We start from the raw sequence: 27,567 nt of genomic DNA on the forward strand, positions 1-27,567 counted from the left end.
GTTGCACTGTATCATATCACGGCGCCCTAGTGCCTCTTTGCCTCTTTGTCTGGCAAGCGGTGAACGGGCAGGGAGCCAGGGTCTCTGAACATTAAAGTAGGCAATCATTAACCCACCTTTACCGCCCTGTGACCCTTCACTGATTTCTTGGTAACCTCTGGTTATTTTACCTTACTTATTGATTCCCGCCTATTTTCAGGTGGCACCGACATTGAGCATTACCTTGCTCGTAAAATGGCTCATAAAATGGGTGAGCCATGGAACATTTAAGTGGAGGTTCAATAATTCAATAATTGTGGGTCATAAATTTTGAAGAACTTAATAAAAACTTACACTTTTTATTAGACATTAGTAAATGCCTGGGAAAACCCTAAGTACAGGTAAAGCTGTAAGAAGGCGTCAGCCCAAATGACACATTAAAATGCCAACGACTAGGTCACGGGCAACAGTAACTGGACCTATTCCAGTAACTGACATGGCAGGGCAAAAGGAGCAGGACTCTGAGAAGGTGATTGCCACTGGCACCCGAGGAACTATTACTGCCTTCTTCCATCAAGAGGATGGAACAAACTTAGTAGAAAAGGCATCGGAAGCGTCAGTGCAAGAGGATCAAATATTGAAAACAAACCCTGATCATAACCTGCACCGATTTTGGTGGCATAGATAATAACCCTGTGTTAGATTTGTGCTAAACTTTACATAATACATTACAATCTGGGTTTCTTCAGTCAAAAGTACCAATGGATACTAGTTCCACAAAAACCACAACCACAACAAGCTACTTCTGTGACACAACTTGGGCCCACTGCATCTCCGGCATGTCAATTGCCTACGGTCTCTGTACATTCACCTGGAATGTCGACGACTCCAGTGCTATATTCATGCCCTGGTGGTCCAGAGAACATGAAAGCATCAAGAACCACAAATCCTAATGCAATTGCTCAAAGTTCTGTCTACAAGGCGGACAGTAGCAGTCCACTACAGTTTGCGGTCAAGATCTTATTGAAGTTATGTGGCACAATACTAAAAGAATTAAATTTACACAATGCCATAATTCAAACTGTGGCAGAGCAGCACAAAAATAGGCCTGTAGGTGAATTTCACTCTCAGAAGACCATAGTCAGCCCTACGTGTGCGCTGGTGGAATAACTCCGCTCAGGGGAAGAAAACAGGGCAAACAGTAGGTCTGGAAACTGTGAAGGAATCAACAATTTTCCAGACCCAAAAACAATGAAGGATGGCTAAACGTCGCCTCAACAGACCGAGGAAGCAGTAAGCAGGCAAAAAATATGCTGCTTTATCGTACATCCATAGCTTCCGATCAGGGGCGTTGCTAGGGGGGACTAAGGGGGCTATAGCCCCTGATCTTTTGGTTGTAGCCCCGGATAGAATCTCAGGAGCTACAGCCAAAAGACTAGCTAGCCCCCAGTCCCAACAGTTCTGACATCAGCTTAGCCCCGGGTCTTTTCCAGACCTAGCAACTCCCCTGCTTCCGATCAAATGAGCCCCTGAATTCCACTACAAACTCAGAAACCTGACCTAAGTAACAAAGAATGAGGAGGAAGGACTCAAGACGTAAGAAGAGGACTCAAAGGGCCACAGGGACTTTGACGAGCTGGCTTTTGAAAGACAAGAGAACAGAATTTGTTGAGGAAATAGTGTCCGATGAGTCTGGCACAATGAACCAGCGCTGAGCAATGCGAGTAAGCCTTCTGGTGCTGCAGTCGCAGAGGCCACTGCCGGATTATCCATTAAGCCAAATAGGCACCGGTCTATGGGCCCCACTCCTTTTAGGGGCCCGCAACAACGGATCAAAATAAAGCGTTGCAGAATATTTAAAACATATTAGGAGATAATTTGCGAGGGGGGGGGCTGACATTTCGACCGCTTGGGGCCTCCAGAGGGTTTATTCCAGAACTGGCAGAGGCAGTGGTCAGAGATTGTGTAACTCAGACACAATTAGCCAGCAGGCACAAGGAAACACTGGGTCAAACTGTAGAAGCCCAACAACCTACAGACACAAAGGGCCTGATTAAACGGTAGGCGGTAAGGGTTTACCGCTACCGGTATTTTACTGGTACCGGTAAACCCTTACCGCCTTACTACGAGGTCCCTTTGCGGGTTGGTGAATTTAACGCCTGCTTTTTGCAGGCGTTAAAAACCAACCCGCAAAGAGACCAGGGAGCTAATTACGGTACCGCAATTTGCGGCACCGTAATTAGTGCCTTCCCCATTCCCATAGAGCCCTATGGGGCAAAAATGGGAATGGCGAAGGTCAATGGGGAAAGGGGAATTACCGCCCCGCCAACCTTGGAATAGGGCGGTAATTCCCCTTTCCACCAAGGCGGTGCCGGTATTTTACCGGCATGGACCAAGGTGCTAATAGCACCTTGGTCCACCGCCATCCGTGTAATGAGGCCCAAAGATTTTCCTGATAAACACAGAACCCTACTGTCTAAAAAAAAGAGGACCATTCACAGTGAGCTTATCCGTATTCTTCACAGAATTCCATTCCTGGGGCTGTTGAAATTTTCTAATCGAGTTTGTGGAACGCTTAACTAGTAACAGAGGCAATATGTCTTGTATACACTGTGCCTTACCCGAAATAGTACAACTAATTTGTTCTCACAAGGCCACATTGTTTAGCCTAGGTTACACGCTAGACAAAGAAGTTGTTAAAGGAATGTCTAAGGGGTGTTGTGAGAAATGCCAAGAGCAAGCTGCCAACGACAGGAATGGGAAACATATGGGGACAGTAACTGCACTGGCTCCCAGTAATGAACATGAAAAAGGAAGGGAATGGTTGAAGGACTGTGATTTATTGATTAATTCAAAACCTTCCACCCATCACTTTTTTGGTTTCGGTTTTCTACGCACCCAGGGAGTTGAAACTAAACGAAGTATTGAAATCGCATGTTGGAACACTAGGGTCCACATGCAGTTGTTGAGACAATCTGATTCTCTTGTCGTCCTTACAAAACACGACATCTTTATCCTTCAGGAGACCTGGTTGAACTCTGTGGTAGTGGTTGAGGGGTTCCAACTTTACGAATGATTAACAAAGAAGGGTACACACAGTATGCCATATGATGAGCTCATTACAGGTGCATTTAACTGAAAAACGTTGCCTCTCTTTATTACAAATGATAATGTGATTGCTGTCGAAATACAATTAGAGAAAGAGAATATGCTTAATAAATTGCTTATTGACAACATTATGTTCCACTCGGCCTTGGAAATGTTGAAACAATCCACAAAACTTTAGAGGACATTTGCTCGAAGTGGGAAGGAGGTGGAAAGCAAGGTGCCATTTTGGTGGGTGGTGACCTAAACGCCAGATCCCTAGACAAAACAGAATGTGCTGTGTACAGCCATGTCCTAAGTAGAAGTGTATTGCTGCAGGACAAGGGTAATGGCAATGGTAAGCAATGGCTGGGCCTAATGAAAGACTGTGAATTGTTTTTAATAAATGGCAGAGCCAGGGGTGATGTACCAGGGCAGTATACATGGACTAATGGTAAGTCTAAGGCCACGCTAGACTACTTGTTTGGTAACAATGCTGCCCTTAAGTTCAAGTTCAAGATCCTTGAACTTGGCATGATATTTGGAGAAAATAGTTACTACGCAATGCTCTCACTGTCTATAAAAACTCAGACAGTGGAAAGCACGGTAAAGATAAATGGGGGTCTTGACTGAAACCATGTGGGTAACCGGATTTATTAGACTGCCGCAAATCTTCAGAGAGCATCGGAAGTTGCACTCCAGGTGTTTAGCCATGAAATGGAAGCCTTGGTTGACTTAACCCCTGACGAATTCAAGGACTGGATGAAGTGGTTGGCAGATGGTAGTGGTGCCATTAAGGGAAATCTTTTGGCAATCTCGGATAAGAAGCATTCAAAGAATTTCGATATTGTTATCCGAGATGCCATACGTAAACTACAAAGAATAAGGAGTATTCAGCAGTCCAAGCAAACTTTGAAGGAGCAAATAGGCTTGGTTTAAAGGGAGGAAAATGGTTATCGTAACTGGTTAAGACACTGGCGTTCTCTATTAAGAATGCTATGTGGCAACAAATGTTGGGAGCCATTAGATCTAGGAATAGTCACTCTGTTTGGCAAATTTGATCACAAGCCAAGGGTGATAGGGCTAAGATGATTGTAAACCCATTAAAAAGAGGAACCTGTGAGACTTATTTAAAACCAGTGGACGAAATCGGCCCTTCTGGTGCACTAGTAGAACCAAATCCTGAGTTACAGTGGCCTGCAAAGATTTTATATGAGCTGATGGTTGAGGCTATAGTGAAATTAAAAATCTCACAAACACCAAATGGACTGGCCAATTTGGTTCTGAAGAATTCTCCTAAGACATGGGCAAAATCTGTGTTGAGCACCAAAAATTGTACTCATGGCAGCAGTCTGTGTTGGTTCCAATTTACAAGAAAGGGGACAGAAATGTCCAGGACAACTATAGAGTGCTGTCCATGTTGGACGGAACTGGAAAAATGTTTGCAACCTTTTTACTAAAGGAACTGCAAAGCTGGGTCTAGACATCTGACATAAGTATTTGGAATGAATGAGCGGGACGCTGTAAGCGCATCCCGTTCGTTCATAAAAATACATTGCTATCAGCACCCCGGGATAACACAGGAACCAGTGGGCCAGATCAGGTGGTAATAGTGTCAGGGCCCATCATGAAGGCTCTCAATGCGCTTGGTCCTATTACTTGGGCCTTGGGCCATTACCACCCAATCCAGCCCACCGGATCGGGTGCTATTGCCATAATATTAAAGTGTCATGTGTGTAAGGGTCCATCCCAGGGTCAAGCAGTGCCAACAGGTGGTAACCATGTGGGGTCAGCTCTGAGGGAGCGTCTAAACAGTTCCGAGGTCAAAAAAAATGCCCCAGGCAACCATAAGGCTGAGAAATAGTGTTACAAACCTCTCTTTGAGAACAACAGCAATTGCCTTTTAAATATTGCATTACCTGTTAGGCTCACTTTCCTTGTGGCCCTTTTCTGGAGGTTCACTCATAATCTGATGCAAAATCACCTAATGAGGCTTAACTTTTTTTTTTTAATACACTGCTACACTTATTGAGGATGTCACAGGGACCTCTGTGGTCCGCCAAAATATCTCTAACTCTCTCGTCACATGGGTTTCAAAAAAGGGATCTCCCATCAATAGTTTCTAGCAACCTATATTCCAGACTTCCTACTGTTTTATGTTCATGGACTTCGAAAATGGGCCATTAACACAACAGGTTATACAATCCAGGGTATTTAAATGCTCTAGAAGCAGTGCTATAGTCCCATAATATTATATAGATTTGAAGCCTTAACTATGAGGAACCATGGTTGGTTAGATCATTTGAAGAGCATGTTCTGGCATAAGGTCTTAAATCTAGCAACACCAACTCCTATATAGTATTTTAAACTCGAGCTAGGGATTGTGCCATTAAGCACACAGCTTCTTAAGAGGGGGGAATTATACGTGAAGTCCAGAATGACCCCAGAATGTCCATTACAAAATGAGCTGGGACATAATTATGAATGGGAAGTGGGTGGGGGAAGAGCTTCGAAAAATTTAAAATTAGTCTTCTTTCGAACTGTTAACTGGACACCACGGCGTGAATTCCGGACAAACTTTGATTCAGTAAAGGCCTTCCTCTTTAGTTAGGCCAACCTGTGGGATTGACGAAAAACAACACCCACTTATTCAATTTTTGTAATTATAATGCAGTAGCACATGTCCACAAATACATGGAAATACATGGAAACACAGACATACCCTGTGCTAAGTCCGAGCCCTGCTGTACTACATGTTATTCTTAGATTTAGAACTAACCAGTTCTCTTTATTACCACTCAGAGGCTCGCAATTGGGAATTCCGAGATAGAGGAGGATATGTCGATTATGTAAACTAACCAACCAAATGGAAACAGTGAAGCATGTTATGACCAAGTGTAAGGTACCTGGTTCGGTTTACATTATACACACCCTACGATACGATCAGATCGGAGTCCTTTTGGGGATACTGTCTAAGCTCGGAATCGACTAGATTGCACATGGCACTTTACTGGGTTTGGATATCCGTGGACACATTTTAGGAATCCCTTGAACCTGTAAAAGTAGGACATTGAAGAGTGAAAGGACCGAGGAAGACGCATACAGAATGTATAGAAATCGACTGTGAAACCCATGAACGGATAAGTGTGGAACAATGAAATATGTTTAGATATGAATTAGTAGATTGGGAAACCTTTTAATTGTTTTTAAATATTTTAAATACTTGAACATTTTATTTGAGTATTTTTAGTACTTAAATGGTTTACATGTTTTTACAAGAATAATATTGTCTTTGGAGGGGGTTTGCCTTCTTAGCATTATTTAGCTTAGTATCATTAATAACGTGATGTGAGGCCTCTGTGTATTTATTGTGACTTGATTTAACTAAAGAAATTGTTCATCTGCATTTAATATATAATATGAATCCTAATTGTGTAAAGTTCTTTTGAACTGTAAGCAAATAAAGATGAATAAAATAAGGAATTAGTCAGAATGTGCTGTCTATCTACTGAATTGCTAGGTGCAGCATGTGTATAGACCCGCCGCTTATCTTATATTGCGCAATCTTGCCAACCAATACAAATAGAGATATAAAAGACGAACAAAAAGCTGTGTTGCTAATGTACATTAGCAACACAGCTTTAGTTAAATCAAGTCACAATAAATATACAGAGGCCTCACATCACGCTATCTCGCTCCATTTAAAGTCTTCGATTATTGCACAGCAATACATGCATTGGTCCTCTCGGTTCATTATACTGCAATCCTTCCTGCAATGCCCTCGTCTAACCGTTACATACCTCTGTACAGCCCTGTTGTGTAGGTCACTATTTGCTTATTCATAAAAGCTAATAATGTATCCCGCATAAGTTACTGCGGGACAATTGTAACTAGCCTGCTATGAGGAAATGAAGCACATAAGTACATGCAAGCATTAAAGGGATTTCATGTCTCATGTTTGCAATCCAGCAACACTGAAACCTTTAAGGTATTTTGTTTTTAGTAATTGTGCAGCAGGTTCATAATACAATACAGGGTCAGCAAACAATTCTATCTTGGAACGCCAAGCTCTTCCTAGCCACACTGTAGGCATCACATATAGAACATGTGTGGAAATGAATTAACACTCACCGATCATCTCCTTTTCCCCAAAGGGAAGGAAAACCATGGGGAAAGATGTACCATAATGTGCAGACCCACCAGGAAAAATGTACAAGAGACTTAATCCACCGTTGATGCGCTGCCGCATGCAGAGTGCAACACGCAATTGAATCAGTAGAATCCTGGGCCACCAATGAAGATGCAACCGTTCAGTTCAGACAAGTCACCACACAGAGCCTACCAGAGAGAGAACTCTTTACCTAGACCAGGGGTCTGCAACCTTTGGCTCTCCAGATGTTTTGGACTACAACTCCCATCAACCCTAGCCATATCCAGCAAAGCCAATGGCAGGGAATCATGGGGGTCATAGTTAAAAATATCTGGAGAGCCTCAAGTTGCAGACCCCTGAGTCCTAGACAATATCACTGAGCCAACGCATCTGGCACAATCTAACAATACATTATTTAAAGCTGTCTTCCTAGATGCAGCCTTATGCTCGAAAATGCAATAAAGAAGACACATCACTAATAACCCATCCCGAAAATTATATAATGTTGAACCATCTGTGACTGTATATTTTTTTATTATTATTATTTTTTATTTATTTTTTTTTATTTTTTTTTTAAATATTCATTTGTACATTTATCTGTGACTTTCTAATCAAAGAGTTCCTTCATAGTGAAACAGCCAATCAACAAGCACAATGAGGAGCCCAAATGTCTGCCAGAGTCCATAATCCTACTGTTGGCTATCCTTTTCAGTTCGATGTAGATCGATTTGTGTTTGGGCAGGTGAGCATGTTTGTACAACCTTGAACTTCTTACCCCCAACCACCATATACATTCTTATTGTCGTTTACCTATAAAGTTCCTCCATGTCTGGTGGTCTTCCTTCTGCCGCCAGTTCCGTGGCCATCCCACCAGCACCGTGTTATGCTGGAGACCACCGAGCCCGCTGGACTGAATGAGGTGTGATATGCCATCTCGAATGTTGGAGGAGATGACCACCTGGCAAAAGCCTTTTGCTTTCTCGGTTTCCATGAGCCGGCGGATAGACTGTGAGGGAAGCAGCAGAAGAGAGGTGAAAGGGCAAAGAAAGGCGAGAGTGTTACAATATATCTTACATGGATACAAAAGAGGCAAGATAGGGATGAACCAACTCTATAAAAGTGGAATATTCAGAAAGAAAGAACGTGCCAAGATGCATAAACGCAAACCTACGAAGCAAACTCACCTGCAGCCACATCTGATTAATAATACAAACACAAAACTCATACAAACACAAACATGATGTGCACACTTTCTTCAACAGTGTCAGTTGTTTTCAGGGGAGTATCTCTCACTTTGATGTCAAGGGGAATATCCACTATATTGGGTCCACTCTGCAATGAAGGATTTCAGCTGCCGGCCAGGGACTTCTCTGGCTCATCATACACATCCATGTCAACGCAGAGTTAATTCGACCTCTTCAGGACACTCCGCCCCCCCCCCCCCCGAGTCAGGTCACTGTGCGACGATCGGTGTGAAATGTCTTCCATCCCTAAACATGAAACACCAGATAATGGGTGATCACCGCGGAAGCGGTGTTCGACGCCTTTTCATATAGTATCCCTAGCTGGGAAGGGACTGAGTGCTACCCATAGGGGGCACATACAGGGGATACCCGCTAGGCTGCAGAGGTTGCAGATGTGCTGGAGTGGCAGTGGTGACTGGTGCATCTTTTCATTGGGTGGGGGGGCGTAAAGGTCCGATGAATGTGAGCAACCAAACGTAGTAAAAGAGCCCCAATCAAGCCAATAGTATTCGGGGTGAGGGGTGGGGTTCTTGAGAAGGTTTTGAAAACAATGAATTAAAATTGTGCTTTTTAAAAATAATTTGTCTTGTAAGACAACACATGAAAAAAAGCCAATGGATGGCAGGTCACCAATAGCTTTATTTTACAATATATACTCAAATTATTTTGAATCATCCTTTGGAGCGATTTCTATCATTATACATATTCATATATTAGAATATCTTTGAAAGTGTATATTGTACTTGTCTCAGAAAAGTATTTTTTTTTACCAATTGGTAGAGTACGCAGCACTCCGGTGGTCTCCTGTAGTGATTATGGAGATCGTTTCAGAGTGTCCGTAGACATGGGGCATTGTTCTGCAGTACTCCATAAATTTGTTATTTTGCAATAAAATCATTTGCATTGTTTCTGCAATCGAGTGGTGCCCGGCGTCTCCTCCATATTTGCCAAATCTTGTCCTGTACCTACTGGTGGAGACTCACACAATATGTCATTTATTGATGTTAAATCCTTAACTGATAAAAGAGCAGAGGTGTTAGGGTTTACCAATGCGGAAGCAGAGGCAATTCTGAATCTTGTCAAAGACACAAGTAGCTCACTGCCTACAGGCGATCCTGCTAAAAAGATCAAACAGTTGGAATGCCTCATTCACAAACAAATGAATAGGAAACTTCATGCGGTTACACTGAGCAGATGTTATAGATCTCCATGTATCCGTTGAGGGCTTTGTATGCACTTGCACCAACACTTTGCAAAGAGAGTAGTGGGTTTGTTACCAAGTGGGTGCAGATACTCAATAAATGCTCACTGGATCTTATTTTACTAACGATACAAGGGTTATCAAAATATTTGGAGAGTATTGATCTGGAAATTAAGGGAATACAAGCGTAACTAGAGGGTTCAATTGACAAGCAGGAACTTGATATACCTTTGTCTTCGACTAATGAGAAATTGGAGACGTACAGAGCTGAGTTAGAACAGAAATAAATTAGGAAGTTCAAATGGGACTCCTTTGACTATTTGAATGACAAATTATATACATGGATGGATGGATGAATACAAGGGTCATTACGCAGGATAAAAACACATACTGAGTAGGTCATCTAATTTGCCAAGTTATGGGTCAGAAGGTGCTATTGATCAAAGTGATGATACTGAGATAGATACAAGGGAAGGTACCTCAGACAATCCAAGAGCCACCACTGTAGTCTCTTTTTTAGACCAAAGCAGAAAAGGAAAAGTCCATGGGGGGGGGGAGGAAACAAACAAGACAGCAGGGGCAAGACAAAACAACAGAACAAGAAAACCTAGTTAGCAACCTATCCAGCAGGAACCTTACTGACATGGAATGGTCTATTTTACCAAAAGGTTTGAATTTTGAACCAACAGTTGATACTAAGGGCCTGATTCATGGAAGTGTTTTTTAATGGCACAATCCCATAGGAAAATGTTCCATGAACCAGGCCCTAATTTATGTAACACTAAAATGTATCTTTTTAAGTTCATACGGAAGCTCAAACTCTGTGTCTTTTTTTCAGAACTTGAGCCAACCAACATAGATCCCATTGAGGAAGCTTCAAATGTCTGTTTAGAATGTAAACGCAAGAGTAGGTTTGTACCACCCATCATGGTTCCATTGATTGATATTTTTCAGAAGAGACTACCTAAAGATTTGGCTAGTATTTCCTTTAAGCGACCTTAAAGACAACATTTAAAACACAACAAACAAGGGGTCATCAGGTCCCTTTATAGTCAAAAGTCTGTTTCAATTATTCCAAAAGATAAGGGGAAGCCCTGGTGCTACAGAATACCTCAGACTACTAGGCGGAATGTCACAGACAACTTTCTGTTTCTACCATATACATGAGACTTGATCAAGATCCAACAACTGAAATTCTTCAGAATTTGAAAGAATTGCTATTGCCAGCTGAAGGTTTACATAGGATTAATGACAACATAAGACACTTTCTTACCAATATGTACCCTAACGTTCCTACATTTTACCTTCTTCCCAAAATTCATAAAAGCTTGGTAAATCCACCAGGGGGACCCATTGTGGCATCTGTGGATAGTGTGTTACAACCCATGGGCATTTACACTGACTTCTTCTTACAGCCATTGACACAAAAATCTACAGCATACATCAAAGACACTACACATTTTTTACAGATACTTCAGAAATGTGATATCAACAACAGCTACACTCTCTTTACCATTGATGGAAAAGGTTTATACACGTCCATTCCACACAACCTAGGCTTGGTAGCCGTTGAATGGGTAGTGTTAAAGGAAGATCAGATGGGATCCTCAAATAGATATTCCAAACTGAACATGTATTCAATCACCCAATTTAACAGAATTACCTGTCATATTGGGGCAGGTACATGATGACATTTTTGGGGTCTGGAAGGGATCCAGGGTTGATCTAGAGAATTTCATTGTCTACCTTAATTCCATTGACAGTTGAATGCAATTTACATTTGAGATTGGCAACTCTACCATCCACTTTTTGGATGTTGAGATCACACTAGGTTCACAAGGTGTAGAAAGTACCATCTTTTGTAAACCCACAGACAGGAATAACTTACTTCATCATCTAGGTTTCCACCCTCCCATCTTAATCAAACATCTCCCATATAGTCAGCTTCTTAGGGTTCAGAGAATTGTGAGTAATGATGAGGAACGCCAAAGAGAAATGACACGGATGGTCCCAAAATTCAGTGCTAGAGGTTACCATCAAGAAGAAATTGATACAGATTTTAACAAAGCACTGACCGCTGAAACTGAAGAGGCTACTAGGAACATGTCACATAAAGAGAATCCATTGGTTTATGTTTCTAGGTTTTCAAAACAGAGTATTTGGATTAAGAAATGTATCTTGAAAGGATGGGAAGTTTTGAGATGTGATGATCGGGTTAAAGATCTTTTTAGAAACACTCCACTATTCTCTTACAGAAGGTGACCCAATCACAGGAATCATTTGATAAAGACTGATATTGTAGCAAATAAGGTGGTTAACAGTAAACATACTGGGACCTTTCCTTGTCTGCCCTGCACAAATTGCAATTTTGTTACCAAAAGTAATACTATTCATCACCCTAAGACTGGAGAAAAGATTAGGTTGTTCAGTTATGCCACATGTGATACTGTTAATGTCATTTATACAATAAGGTGCCCCTGTGGGGTGTATTATGTAGGACAATGCAGCAGGCCATTGAAACAGAGATGGCATCCGGACTGAGAACGTGAACTCAGCGATTGCACGCCATTTACGGGAACATCATCATCAGATTGCCCAAATTCGATTCCAAGTTGTGGAAGTTCTATCCAACAGACCACATGGCAACTTGAAGGATTTGCTTAGCCGAAGAGAGGCATTCTGTATTGATGAACTGGATACCCTAGCCCCTGGCGGGATGAATGAGGACTGTAATTTTGCTTGCTAGATATGAGTCATGTGTGACAACTGTACATTTCGGGAGGATAGCTCAGGGGCAATGCGCTTGCCTTGGACGCAAGGCAATGCGGAGCAACACAGGCTCGAACCCCGGGTCTGCGCTTACAAAACTCTGTATTATGTGTGGTATAAATAACCAATTATAAACATTATAATAATTATTTAAAACATTGACGTTTCTATGCACATTGATATTTGATCAATTGGACAATGTTGTCACTTTGCCATGGCGCTGTACATAATTGGCATGTTCATATCTTTTCAAGTTCTTTGCCTGTTGTCGACATGTGTTCAATGGATACTAGTCTGGTTGTGAAGTAGTTACATACACACATATACATTCAATATCTCAGAATTGGATTAGGGCGTAGTATGTCTTTTCATGTCTTTTATATATGTGATTACACATGCTCTTTAGTACGTTTGGTTTCATGGATTACCACTACTTCTGTATACACAGCATTTTCACAATTCTCATAGATTGTTTCAGTGAACTGTGGGTCTTTATAGCTTTTAAAAAGATTGTTTTTATGATCATATAGATTTTAGCTTTTTGTGCATAATCGCGAGGAGCCTGCAGCAGTCAATCAGCAGCGACTGATAAGGTGATTGTGGTTTGGGTGGGGAGTTCAGCAATTACATTATTCCAGAAAATCCCTACCACGCTTCTTACCTACATAACATAGCACACCAAGGTTAGCCAGCGAGTAGTTTTCAAATCACTGCAGTGTACTCATTTCTAGTTGCGCAGGAGTGGTAAGTGTAGCAGACCAGAATATACAACAGAGGACGTGTTACAGGCCACAGTCAAGCAAAACAAAATGTGTAGGATAGGGTACTTTCACTAACCAACTCTACTAAAAACTCATCCTTCTGCATACACCTCTCAAACTCTGAACTAAACACAACCATACCTCTACAGCACAACAACCGGCACACACTTCACTACACAACAATGAAAAAAAACACACATAGCCTCGCAAAACCGCACATTGCGGCTGCCAACCCAAAAAACACACCTATGCTCAGCGAACGGTGTAGACCGAACCGAAGCTGCCAACAGCACATCACAGCTCCCTTCCTCTTTTCTCCCTGCTCAGTCCTACTAGCTTACCCCTCCCCCCTTGCTCCAAAGAACCACACAAGTTGCAACAATGTATAAGAACCTAAAGTATAAGAACCTTTAGCATAACATACTTTGTATGCCCATACTTCTTAAGGACTCCTTGAATTATGGAGTTAATGTCTCATTGATATCTGTTCACTTATGGTTATTCCTTTTGTTGTTGTATCGCTGACATTACATCCTTTCTGGATTGGTTCCTACTTTTGTAATATTTGAGCACAGATGTTTTACCATTGTGCTCCATTCCCCTCCCTTTCCCTTCTTTATTTCTTTTTTTTTAACTATATTTTTGACCACGACACACTTGCTAGGTTCAGCGTTATGCATGCACGTCGTGACATCAGACCATTTTCTGTGACATCGGTACGCGACTCATCCGCACAAATTGATCCTTTACTTGCTTTAAAAGAGCTAATCACACCAAGCGCTGGTTTTCAGCTGGAGAGCACAGATTGTATTCCTTTCTATAGAATGTAGGTGCTTCTTTGAACTTATCGTATTACAGACTTTACTCCATGACATTTTCACAAGGAGTGACATGCCTTTTTGTCTTTTTTCTTGTCTATTTTCTGTTCATTTGGTGTTGTGATGGGCCAGCTACAGAAGCAGATCTAGGGTGATCTGCAGTTGCGGGCACGAAGGACCTGCTTAATACATGCAGCCATATTCAATGTATTTAACCCCTAACTATAGGTAACTTTGTTTATACTTTTCTTTCTATTTGTATTTGTAATACATGTGATGCTCAGTGTTGTAACCTGATAGTACGTTTGTCGTTAACACATGTGGGCACTTGTTGCCTCGTTTACTGATTTTTAGTCAAATAGGGTGTTGGTCTGGATTTTATTGTGATGATTCTGTGCCCATATTTAGTGAGAAGCGAAACATGTATGTTTTCAGTACCGGCTAGAGGTGTGTTTCGTCCAATATATGTTTGGTGCAAGACGTTTTATGTGAGCTCGATATTTTATGATGAATTATTGTGTTTTCTTATTTTTTCCTATTTTCTCTTTTTTCTATTTTTAACGCATAGATTCAGCCCTGATGATGGAACTAAATGCCCGAAATGCATTGGCATCATGTGTGAAATATTTTTTCTCGCTGTTTTGCAATGATTTTGAATCATCCTTTGGAGCAAGTTATCATTGAACATATTCACATATTGGAATATCTATGAAAGTGTGTATTGCACTTGTCTCAGTTGGTAGAGTATGCAACACGCAGGTGGTCTCCTGTAGTGATTTATGAAGAGAGGTCACCAATAGTAGACAGCAGCATTTTCCAACCCTGCTCTACAAGCACAGAACGCATCCATAGCAGGATTCCCAGTGACTTTGGCTTGTTCTGGTGCTTTGGTAGGAGGAGGCTCAGTGCTCATCCACAGAAATGCCGGTCCCAGATTTGCATCCTGCTAGGGCCAACTCTGCCTCTATTCCTGATTTCACCCTCGTTCTTAAAAAAAGCCACTCAGACAGGAAATAACATCAATGATTAATAAGTCACCAAGCAAAGTATTTTCCTATGTGCTTTTCCCCTTTAATGTTTGATTATTTATTTGCTTATGCTGCACCGACAGCCTGCAGGCATCAGGGCACCACAAAAACACATCAAGACGAGCAAGATATGTTATGATATTTATAACGCGCTTAATACCCAGAGGTTTCTAAGCACGGACCCGGGGATCGAATCTGTGTGGCTCTGTGCCGTCTTGCTTCCAAGGCTATCCTCCCGAGACAATAGAACTCAATTAAGTGAGTCCACAGTGTAACTTTGGGTGGGAGAACCAAAAAGGAAAAAGTTATCCAAAGAGATGCGTTTTCAGTGCTTTCTTGAATAACCGTAGGTTTTCCATGGCCTGGATTGTCACCGGTAGTGTGTTCCAGAAGGAGGAAGCGATAGCTTGAAGCGATCTGGCTAGATCTGTAGATCTTGAGTACTTCACTCTTTCCAGCTGTGTACAGGAGGAGGAACACAAGGTCCTCTTAGGTTAGTAGAGGGGGATCCGGGCTTTGATGTATTCAGGGGCTTTGCCAAAGAAAGAGTGATGTATTAGGATACCAATTTTGAAATGGATGCGTTCCTGCACCGGAAGCCAGTGTAGGTTTCTCCTGAAATTGGAAATATGGGCTTTCCTAGGAATTTTCAATGCAATGCAAACCGTATTGTTTTGGATAACCCAAATGGCACAAATGTTGGATTTTGAGGCTCCGCTATGTAGTGAGTTACAATAATCCAGCCTGGACAATATCGTAGCTCGTGCTACTGTAAACACATTCTTTTCATTGAGGAAAGGTTAAATGGATCTCAGAAGTCTAAGGTAGTAGTTACACGTCCTATGGAGGTATTGCACCTGGGTGTCAGAGTTTAACGACGCCTCCAGGAAAACCCTGAGGGTTTTAACCTTCGAGTGGGTCTTAATGATGTTACCTTGAATCACAAAGTGATCATATGAAGGGTCAAGTTTGGAAAGGACCTGGGGAGAGCCAAAGACCAGAAGATCTGTTTTATTTCCGTTGAGCCAAAGCCAGTTTGTAGACATCTATCTCTCAATGGCATTATAGATGTTGTCTAGGATCCCTGAGTCGATAGCATGGTCCCCGGACAGCTCGATGACCAACTGATTGTCAGTGGCATAGTTGGTAAAAAAAACACACCCAGCACTTCTAGAAGAGTAAAGAAGGATCTGATGAACAGGTTGAAGAGAAGGGGGAGATGGAAGCACCTTTAGGATCACCACACTGTATAGTGGAGGTGGAGGAAAAGGCTGAGCCCCAGTGGATCTTAGGTTCATGTTTGGACAGGAAGGACTGAGTCCAATTCGCCGCAGCTGTGGAGCAGGAACCCTAATGTCGTAGGCAGTGGAGCAGATGCTTGTGACCCACGAGATCGAACGCTGCTGACAGATCTAAAAGGATCAGCATCCCGGCCTTCCCTTTCTCCCGAATTGTCAGCAGGTAGGATTGGAGATCTACCAATGCCGTTTTGGTGCTAAAAGAAGGTCGGGAAAACCTGATTGTCGGCCGTGGATTTTTTAAAAAATTCTGTAAAGGCTTGTAGTTGGGCTGCAGCTGCCTTGTTAAGGATTTTCAATAAACATTGACTATTTGTAATGGGCCTAAGACTACAAGGTTCCGCAGGGTACAGGTTTGGTTTCTTGATAATCGGTGTAATAGTGACTTTCTTAAGTGCCATTGGCATGTGGTTGTCTCTGGAGGAGGCATTTATAAATTGAGTGATAAATGGTGCGAACAGATCTTTATGCTCCAGTATTAGTTTAAGGGGCAGGAGGTTGAAAAGCGCAGGAAGTTGGGTGCATTGATGTCAGCATGCATATTAGTCATATCTTCCAGTGAGATGGGTGAGAACGAGAAACGCTCAGTGATGCCAGCTTTATCTGTCGGATCCGTGGGAATCCCCGCTACTTCACTGTCGGGGTCCTGGGCTCCTAAAATGTGGTCCCTTGCTGTCGAGATTTTATTCCTAAAAGCCTTGTTGGTTCGAGAGCAGTCTTGATCTGTGGCTATAAAAGGGACCTTGGAGGCTTTGGGTTTTTCGAGAGCTTTGAGAATCTCAAATAATTGGCCCGTTGAATTGGAAGCAGTTTGGATCTGGGCATTAAAGAAGTTTTTCTTCGTCCCTACAATAAGTCGTTTGTATATTTTATCCTGTTATTTCCACTCTGTTCGAGTGGCATCGGAAGGGTGCTTTAACCAACGTTGTAGCTTCTAGAAAAATGCAGCAACACCAACGCATGCCACTGAGTGTAATGAATGCAGCAAGCGAAAGAAAACAAAATGTGAAAGCATTACATTTTTGCAAGAAATTGTTGGTATCCAAGCGAAGCATGGAGGGAAGGGCATGGTGTGCTTGGTTTTTTGCAAACAGCCAGGGTACTTTGACAATATGTTTGGCTTTCTGATAAATGTATGGCACAGGTTGCTCTCTAGAGCCTGCACTTTTAAAAGATATTTCCGTAGCGCGGGCTCCAGAGCTTTACTGCTGGTCTTGTCACAGGGCCGTACGCTCTGCACCACCCTCCACCTGCAATCTTACACAGGCCCGATATATTCGCAAGCTCCCGGTCCCTGCCCGCCCGTTCACGCAGACACACGCTACACTGCAGTCATTCACACACAAAGATTCACACGAGCATGCACTCTCAGACACAAAACTCTTCGCATGCACACTCACACATGTATACATACAACCACCCAGGTATCCAGTCATTTTACCGAAGTAAAAAGACCCAATAAATACTGACATTTTGAAATAAATATATATATGGCAGTGAGGTAAGGGGTTAAAATAGGTGGGGATATGGTGGTTAAAAGGGTAGGAAAAGGGGGGCTTTGGAGGAACCCCCAAATTAAAAAATAAATAATAATCTATTTTTTCAGTATTTTTTACCTCAGTAAAACTTACCACTCTAAGTTTTACTTCAGTAAAATCACATATAACCATCCACCCATCACAGTTTCTATTCTACTATTACCTGATCTGCGCCGCCTCAGCAGAGCAGAGATTTGCTGCCATCTCTCACTGAACAGGACGACCCGCCCAAGCTTCAAACACAAACACATGGAGGAAACACCAGACTTGCTAATACTACTGCCACTCACAAGGACCACAATGATTGCTCAAAGAGGGAGAGCCATGGGGTCGGACCTCCGACGCCCTGCTGGTCTTTCAGTGCTCAAGCCTACGAAATCGGCGCAAAGCAAAAACATATATGCGTGGTGCAGGTCGCAGGGCTTTGCCCCCGTGCCATTTATGCCAGCTGACACTGTGGAATGGGTTGGGGGGTGTTCTGCAGGCTGAGAATTAGGGTTTGTTTGAGCAATCACAAACTGGCGATATGTTCTTTGAAGAGTTGGGTTTTCAGATCCCTTTTGGAGTGTAGGATGGAGTTCTATGTTTCCAGTCTGGTGATGTTCTGGCTTCTTGGGGTGCATTGGCCTCCAGAGTCAGTAGGTTTCGCTGCGAGGTAGAGAGGCATTTTGGTTGCCGCTGTTTTGGGTATGACCCCATTACTGCGCAGCAGAAAATACACAGGATGAAAATGCAGAATGTTAGGTTAATAAATAATGTGAGGGGAATATAGGAGGGCTGCAGGATCGCCCCATCATATAATTGCGCTGAAATGTGCGAGAAGAAAAAACACAACCTGTACATTTTCGACTTCAGTATTTTATATTCGCAGTAATCACATAGATGCACTGCTTCCTGGGTGGTGTGGACTGTCTTGCAACACTGCACCCAGCATTCACCGTAACTGAACCTCACAGTGCAAGGTCCTTCACCTGACTGCAATGTCTAGTATGGTGGGGCCCAAGGTGCTGGGGCACCACTAGGATCTGTAAGGCCGATTCCTTCTCTTCTCCGGAGCAGAGATCTCGCCCTGGGAGAGGTCCTTGCAGGACACAGCTGCCGGGAGCCGTAGGAAGGACGGGGGTGGCAAGTGATGCACTGGGAGGATTTGTCTGCACCAATAAATTATCATATATCAAGGGGAAACAGGAGCACACTCTCTGTTACAAGCTTGAAATCCTGTTAGGGTAATGAGGCACCACTGCAAAATTTATTCCAGCTTTCTGTCCGCATTCTCGCCCTCGTGTTTGCCTCTGCTTCATAATCTTATTTCTCACTCTGTATTTCACTTATTATCCATTCACTGCCCTTATTGCTCTCTCTCTCTCTCTCTCTCTCTCTCTCTCTCTCTCCCTCCCATTCTCCTGCCTCGCTCTCTATCTACCTCCTCATAACTGCCCCCCTCTTCTGTTCTGCCTGTGCCTCTCCATCCTTCTGTGACTTACACTGGTTGTCTCACGTACAGCCCGCCTTCTCTCCTTCTCCCTCCGTTCCTTCTCCTCTGGGCTCCCTTTTTACTCTCAGTCTTCCTAGTCCTTCTTCTCCTTCTCACCCTGCCTGCCCCCGCTTCCTTCAATCCCCTCTAGATGCCTGCCATGCACACTCTACTGCTTCTTTCCATTCCATCTCCTCTGTATCTCAATCTCTTCCGTCTCTGCACCTGTCTTTCTTTCCGTGCCTGTCTCTGAAAGTATGCTCTCTTCTTCCACCTCTTTCCCCCTCTCATGTCTGTATTTGACTGCAGGTGTTTTCTGCCTCATGACCCCACGCATTGCCCCGGCTTCCTGTTGGCAATCCTAGGTCTCCTGACCCTGCTCTCACCTCTTTAGCCTGTCTTCCACAACCCCCCACCCTCCTTATTTTCTGTATCTTCCCCTTCTTAGCAGCACAATAACTCTCCCTGTTTTTAGTGCTGTCTCTCCACATACACTTCTCCTGCTCAAGTCTTGTGGGAGAAGCAGTGGCGTGGAAAGCTGGGATTGCTGTCAGCTTCCATTTATTGCACTTGCAATGTTCCCATCTCAGGTTCGCACACACATTCTCCACTGCACCCCCTCCCTACAATTACACTGTTTTATCGACTTCTATCACGTTTTTGACATTACATTACACAATGTCAGTAGTTCAATTAATGGCATGCCTTTTGCCGGTTCTATGTCATTTCATCGACGGTGCAATTTAGATGTTTTTTCTGTTCTACCGAAAAAAACTCATTGAAATTGAATTTTGTTTTGGGGGGGTTCGCCCCATTCCCTTTTGTTTTTTTACCTATTCTCAAACCCCCCACCCTTTATATATTTTTTTCCAACTCCCCCTATATATTGCGATGCAGTTGAATACTAAGGTTTTACAGGGGACAGCACGAAGGAATCGAGTCAAAGACGTAAGAACTTCAGAAACTATTGGTACCTAAATCCTTGTAATTTCGGCATTAATTGCGTCACCGCCCATTGCGATGCCAATCAAGATCTTGCTGAATATATACGTTCCATGCTCGTGCAGTTTATGATTTTATGCTTTAAGTGTTCTACTATATAGATTGTGATGATCAAGTCTGGGGATGCAAACAAACTAGTTAACTGTGGACTGGTCTTAGATTTTAATCAGCTGGTAATATGTATTTTGCAATGTTGTTTTAATGTAACAGATGAGTTGTGATGTGCTTGTACCTAATGACTTTATGTGGCAATAAGACCCGAGGCGGCGGGCCAATACCGCCCCAGGTAATGCCCTTAACGAAGCCCCCGGGCATTACCTGGGGCGGTATTGGCCCGCTGCCTCGGTTCTTATTGCCATTAGCACCCCGGCCCGTTGGATCGGGGTGCTAATGGCATTTTTTTTTCTGTTTCGGCGCGTTCCGAAACAGAAAAAAATAAAAATAAAAGAAAAATGAAAAAAATGGCAACCGGGAAAGGAAAAACGGACTCCGTTTTCCCTTTCCATGGCAGCCATCGGGAGCGGACGCGCTGGGAACACAAGTGTTCCCAGCGCGTCCGCTCCCAAAAAAAAAAAGGAAAAAAAAAGAAGCAGAAGGTAAGTGGGGTTGGGAGGGTGGAAGGGAGGGAGGGGAAGAAAAGAAAAAAAACGTACCTGTATCCCCGCTGGGGGACGATGGAAGCCTCCAGCCGTGTGAAGGCGCGGAGCGGGGATGGGCCGCTCCGAGTCTCCACACTGCTGGAGCCTGCTATCGTTGCCCAGCGGGGACGCAGGAGCAAAAAGGTAAGTGGGGTAAGGAGGAGGGAAGGAGGGAAGGAAAAAGAAAAAGCTTACCCGAGTCCATGGCAGGGGGCGAAGGCAGCTTCTCAGTCGTGGGGAGGCTCGGAGCAGGGATGGCCCCGGTTCGAGCCTCCTCATTGGCTGAGGGGATGCCACGCCCCTGCCGAGGACAAGGCGGCTGGAATCCCGGCTGAGAATCGAAGGATTCTCAGCCGGGTAAAGACCCGGCGAGAGCCAATCAGAATGCTTGTTGCATTCTGATTGTCTCTCGCCGGTACTAATTAAGCAATAGAACCCGAGCGGCGGTCCTTACCTATGGGCCCGGGGCATTACCAGAGTGGGTAATGCCCCCACCGCGAGGGTTCTACTGCTATTAGTATTCCGGTCCACAAACTTTGCGTGACCGGGGTACTAAAAGGCTGGAGGCTTCCCTCGTCCCCCGCCGGGGACGCAGGATCAAGAAGGTAAATTGCGGGGCCGGGTGGTCGAGAGGGAAGGGAAGGGAAAAAAACAAAAGACTTACCCGAGTCCCCGGCGGGGGGCGAAGGCAGCCTCTCAGCCGAGGGGAGGCTCGGAGCGGGGATGGCCCCTCTTCGAGCCTCCTCATTGGCTGAGGGGCTCCCACACCCCCCGCCGGGGACAAAGGCTGTGGAATCCCGACGGAGGGATTCCCGGCCGGGTAGTGACCTGGCGAGAGCCAATCAGAATGCTTGTTGCATTCTGATTGTCTCTCGCCGGGATACTAATGTCGAATAAATGTCTCACAACAACAGCATAAGCTCCAAGCAGTGAGAAAGGGCTCAGATATTATGCGGGACTGAGCAGCCACTAACACCTTTTCGTAGGCTGCATGCATTATCATTAAAAGTGTCTGCTTGTTCTCGACCCATTGATTGCACCGTGGCTAGGATGTGCTTCATAAACTTACACTCATAATGCACTCAATTTCTGGATAGCCAATAGCGAGGCACGAATCATGAATGGATACAAAGGAACATTGATTCCCAGTGAAGCCGGTGCTCTGAATGTTATAATGTGACAGCACAAGTCACAGTGCATCACAGATGCCCGCCATGTTTCTAGTACACAGCCGCTATTGAAGGCTCACGTCAAGTATCACTGTAATCCCACAAGAGCCTCATTCTGAGTTGGGCGGTTTGGTAAAAATCCATTGATACTGACACTTTACCAGACCGACCGAGATTGGCGGTGGGCCACCTGGGTTACATCCAACTAGATGCTGAAGGTAATCCATGCGCCCTACCAGCCAAAAAAGCCTCATTACTGCCACTGGCATTGTGGTAATGATGGCAAATCCCCTCCTAGATAGGGATTTACACTGTCCCGTCGGCCCTCGTAATCCGACGGCCATGCCGCCGGACCGAGCACCGGTAAAGGTAAGTACCAAATGTTGGTATCCTGGTGATTCTAACACCAGGATACCGGCATGCTCGGAATGAGTCCGTGTTCATTGCATCTGAAGCCCTCTGTGTGAGATTTTCAAACATCTCTCGCTGGGGTGTAAAAAGGCTTGGGAATGGAAGCGCTCTCGGGTTCCTGTGCCTTTGTGCATGTCGACTAGAAATGAAGTGTAATGCTGGCCCTATAGTACATTCATGGCGACCGGCATTGCAATTAATCTGTGGGCATTTCACGTGGCTATTAGAGGCGTACGAAACAGGCTGAATCTATGGGTGCTCAAGCCTCCCCCCCCAACCCCACATCCAAATAATTCTATGTACGGCTGTCATGCACAGAGCAGGGGAAACATGCCGAGTGGGTCTTAATATCGTGCCCCTTTCCAAGTGGTAAACACATCCAAAATGGCACGGAAACAGTGGCGTCGCTAGGGAGGGGGCTGTGGGGGCTGAGGCCTCCCTTCTGCCCCCCCACCTAAGACGGGCAGTGACCATGTTCTCCCCTTACTTTTGTCTGTGCCCCCCTACTTTTGTCTTTGGCCCCCACTGTGCCCCTCCTAAATTTGATTCCTGGTGACGCCACTGCACGGAACGCACCAGCATGCAGCGTGCTTGCCACGGCCTGTCTACTATGCTCTGTGTCGTCAACCGCCACAATGAAAATGAGCCCCCTTGAGTAAAATAAGGGGAGTCCGAAGCATTGTCATGTAATGTTATGTAAGGTGCTCTTGAGTAGCCCCCTTCTGCCATACTGGTGGGCTTGCTGTCTGTGGCCCTGTAAGAAAAGAGGGAGGGGGTGTTAGTGGGATAGAGGGTGAGGCAAATGCAAAACCTCTGGTGTCAATGGGGACAGGTTAGAAGAACCCGAGACAAGCTTCAATGTGTTTACTATGGTGGTACTTGGGAAGGTGTTTATGCGGAGGCGAGAGCCCTCAATATCATAATAAAGTAGAGCAATCTTGGTCTGGGTTAACCATTGATAATGGGGGGTGGGTGGGGTTTATGTGGTGGAGGTAAAGGGACGAACTTTGTAAACAGCTCAACTAACCTGGATTAACCTTGAGGTGCTAGTTGATCAGAAAGAGGCAGCCATGTGGGCATCAGAAGGAGCAGTTGCTTGCAATGGCTTTAGTCTGTGGTTCCAGTGTGAGTCCCCGCCCCTCATGAGCCTGAGATCTATGGCAGCTGCTGTGGGCCGGGGGCAGGCAGTGCCCATTGCATGTGGCCAAAGGATCGGTCAGGCTTATTTTCGGAAATATGTGCTAGGAATAAAGATGTGTGCTCCTGGCTTGGCACCCTTTACTCCACAATGCGAGATCTTGCTTTTCAATTGCCTGGATATTTAGATGTCAGTTTCCTTTCAGCTGGACCACTCGCTTTCCTTTGGGGGACAAGAACGATATAGACCCATAACATACTAACCATTAGAAGACCTAAGTTGCTAGGGCATCAGTCCAGTGGGATATCTGCATTCACACCATTGGTCGGCCCTTTGAGATTTGGAGGTTCACCATTTCTCAGGGGCAGGTGACCCCAACATTCAACGATTTCCTGATTGACTCACTCATTCCACAATGCAGCAGGGTGACTGCAGGGGCATCTCAAACTCCATCCAGGCTGTAATCTTCTAATGTGTACCCAACCACTTCAGCTAACCTGACGGTGAGCCAGGCGTAACTGTGCATTCTGCACTGCAAAATCTTTACCTGCTCCCAGCAGCAGGGGTGGACTGGGAAACAAAAGAGGCCCTGCCATGGAAATAATTTTCAACGTGGCCCCATGTTACACATTTTCAGAAAGCCCAAGCCTTTTCCTATGAGAGCATTCGGAAATAAAATAAGTTACCACACAAAGTAGGTCCAGGGTGCAGAGGCCTACTGGGAAATCTCCAGAATTCCCTGTAGGCAGGTCCACCCCTGCCCAGCCAGACTGGCCTAGCTTCTTTCTGTTGATGCAAACATAATGACTTGTTAGGGGAATGATGTTGCACATATAGCTAACCTATCTTAAAAGGTATTGATGTGACCTTTTAAGGAAAATGTACATGCTTTGCCATATTTATACATCTTTTACCCCTAGAACCTCCAAAGATGGCTGAACTGTTTGCCTTTGGCCCAAATATAGAAACAATGCATTTCCAAGAAGAGCTCTTTTAAGACACACATTAGAATTTGGAGATGACAAGGTGTTCATTTGAATAACAACACTAATTATATAGTGCTTAGCTGTTCAATAATATTTTATTATTAACTAATGCTAATGGTACTTAATTTATCATCCTCAGAGGAAAGAAGAGCTGAGTCGGCCCTAACACTATACAAATGCACAATATTATTCTAAATTTCAATATTTTAGGCATTTTGTTTCGTAGATGATTTGATATAATTGTTTTGCTATCACTCCAACTTGGCCAGGAATGACCACCGAGTGAATCATTCATTGCATTTGATCTTTTATGACATTTGGCAGCAATAGTGGTTGCAGGATAACATCTTGATGTTTGGGGTGATCAGTGAATGGTTACATTTGTTTATGGTGCAATCCTTCTTTGTGAAAGATGGCACTGGCTCCAAATCTAGATATGTACAGATCTAGAGTGCAAGGAGATGGCATGTGCCCAGTTCCTATTGTGAGTGACTAGGTTGTGTGAATTCATAGTTCCTGTATCCAAACACATGACTGTGACCTGACCATACACCTGCAATACCAGCCCTAGTGGACCTCATTTCCTCAAAGACCGGCACTGAGCCTTAAGCAGAAGGCCACCATGCTTAGATTCGTTCCACATACATCTTGGCAGTGATAGACTGCAATCATTCTTACCTCTTCAGCCCGCTGCGACTGTGGGTGGTTCAGCAGGTAGGTTCCTTCCAGGACTGACCCCACTATGGTCAGCCCCTTACCGGCCTTGAGTTGCGTGGTGAGCGAGAGCAGCTGTGGATGTACCACATTCTGGTCTTGGTCCACTCTGATGAGAACAAGGAGCTGGGGCCTGCAAGAAGAAATAGCAATACCTCAGGGTTTGGGGCGAATGGACGTCTTAAAATGATCACCCTCTGATACCCTTCCTCCGGCCATCTCCAACTGTCCACTTTCTCATCCCCATTTTTGAATGAGTCCAATGCTTTGTGCAGTCCTCTCTACTTCCTGCTATCTGGGTGGTTTTCTCAGTGACTCCTTCCTTCTCTCCATTTCACTCCCTGTAGGTCATAGCATCTGTGCTCATCTGATGGACCTTCCAGCCCATTGTCTCATCCGTACTCTAGTACTGCTTTTATTTGTACTCCTCGCTCTCTTCTTCGTTGCTTTCCAGCACTTTGATAGCTATCCACCTCTCTTGTATACACATAACTCACCACTCCCTCCTCCTAATTCACTTTCTCGCCACCGTTGGCTCTTCCGCCCTTTAAATACCTCACATCCCAAACATAATCCGACTAGTATTCTCAAAACCCTATGATAGAGGAAAGGACTGACATTTACACCCACTTTAATGGAAAAACCTCATTCCTACCCTCCTGGGCAATCAAAGAGAATTCCCACACGATAAAATATCCATGCATTCATCTAGAGCTTGCTTCTCACACATACATTCAGCTTCCATTTCCATCCTTGCCAGGCCTCCAACTTAAATCTGCACCAGAGTTACTGCGCATGGGCGTAGCATGTATACCTTTCCAATGCATGAAACAACACATCCCTCGTCAGTAGGCACATAGAGGATTCCTCCACCACCGTCAAACCCAATCCCCATCTACACACCCCATTAAAACTCCAACATTCTAAATAAGTATGCAGAGCCCTCTCTAATACAAACAATTAGGATTCACTTGTCCTCCAATGCCACATCTAGAATACATGCCAAAAGTCAGCAAATGCTCAAATCCCCTAGTTACAGCCGGTGAGCATGAAATGCCCATCGAACACACCACACTAGAATCCACCTTCCTGTTATAGAGTTAACTAGCAGTCAGCCAGAAGCTTGCAATATAAGCAACTCTTTCTCCAATAGAGCAAACCATCAACCATCCAACTCCTCTGCTAGAACTTCCGCACCCGCCTATAGGTTAGAGGAGTACTAACGCCCCATAGATGCATCAAACAAGCAATCACTGTCCCCCCCCCCATATTTCCAGACAGCATGGCGATTCTCTCATAAGCACTGAACTGTTGCATGTATATAAATCCACAACCTTACATCCAACCATACCACAACCCACAAAAAGTAAGTTAGCAAATGTATTTCCTCATCTTTGGTGTTTTCCCTAACTCTTGAGTGGAAAGGGCCTACTTCTACCTAAACTAATAGGAAGCTTTATGTTCTTGAAATGCCCTCCACTGTGAAATGCACTAAGTTTCATGTATTGCATGCATTCAGCCAGGGTTTTTCAATCATTTATGCTTTGAGCATACAGATTATCTCTCACCATTCCGTATGGAATATATGTTATGGATGATCGCTCACTCAACCCAATTTAATGCAATGATTTTAAAATGAGCATTAGATTCTCGGCCTTATTTGTAGTGGGAGTTATGGTTACATCAGGATGGTGCAGAAAGGTCTACACTTCTTCCCCTCCTCTGTGGAGCATCCATGTTCCAGGAAAACTGCTCTTTCTACAGTGTAAGACTTCACCTCCCATCACCCCTAGCTATGAAAGCCAGTGGTGAAAGTCCATGGTAATTGTAGTCCAAAGCATCTGGGGAGCCACAGCTTGTTGACCACTCTACAACCTGTGGCAAGATACAGGCCCAAAGGTCCATTTCAGAAGTCTAAGCAGCAACTGGGCTAGGCTTCAGGCCATTCTCATTGGGCATATCAAGTGGCTTGGCCCCATTGCATGAAGTTAAGTCCTAAATTAACCATAATGCAGCCATCACCTTCATAACAGAACCATAACTCAGCAACCGCAACGCACTGCACATGACACCATTAAACTTTGCTTATGAAAATAACTGTTCTGTATGGCTGTACTCTATGTAGTAAAACTCACTTGAAGGATCAATGTAGCCATCTAACTAAG

At 44.2% G+C, this 27,567-nt stretch overlaps 1 protein-coding gene across 3 annotated transcripts in view; it reads right to left on the reverse strand.

Annotated features, from left to right (window-relative positions):
* The window catches only part of SLC12A5 (solute carrier family 12 member 5), a 1,549,598-nt gene that overhangs the window by 119,519 nt on the left and 1,402,512 nt on the right, over positions 1-27,567 (reverse strand). For all 3 annotated transcript variants that reach the window (XM_069651368.1, XM_069651367.1, XM_069651369.1), the window contains exons 17-18: positions 25,367-25,535; positions 8,024-8,219 (exon numbers count right to left, since the gene is read on the reverse strand). In XM_069651368.1, the coding sequence (XP_069507469.1) occupies positions 8,024-8,219; positions 25,367-25,535 (365 nt within the window). The remainder of the gene's footprint in view (positions 1-8,023; positions 8,220-25,366; positions 25,536-27,567) is intronic.

This window comes from Ambystoma mexicanum, chromosome 3p (assembly GCF_040938575.1).
Source record: "Ambystoma mexicanum isolate Mex_15411 chromosome 3p, UKY_AmexF1_1, whole genome shotgun sequence".
NCBI lineage: Eukaryota > Metazoa > Chordata > Amphibia > Caudata > Ambystomatidae > Ambystoma > Ambystoma mexicanum.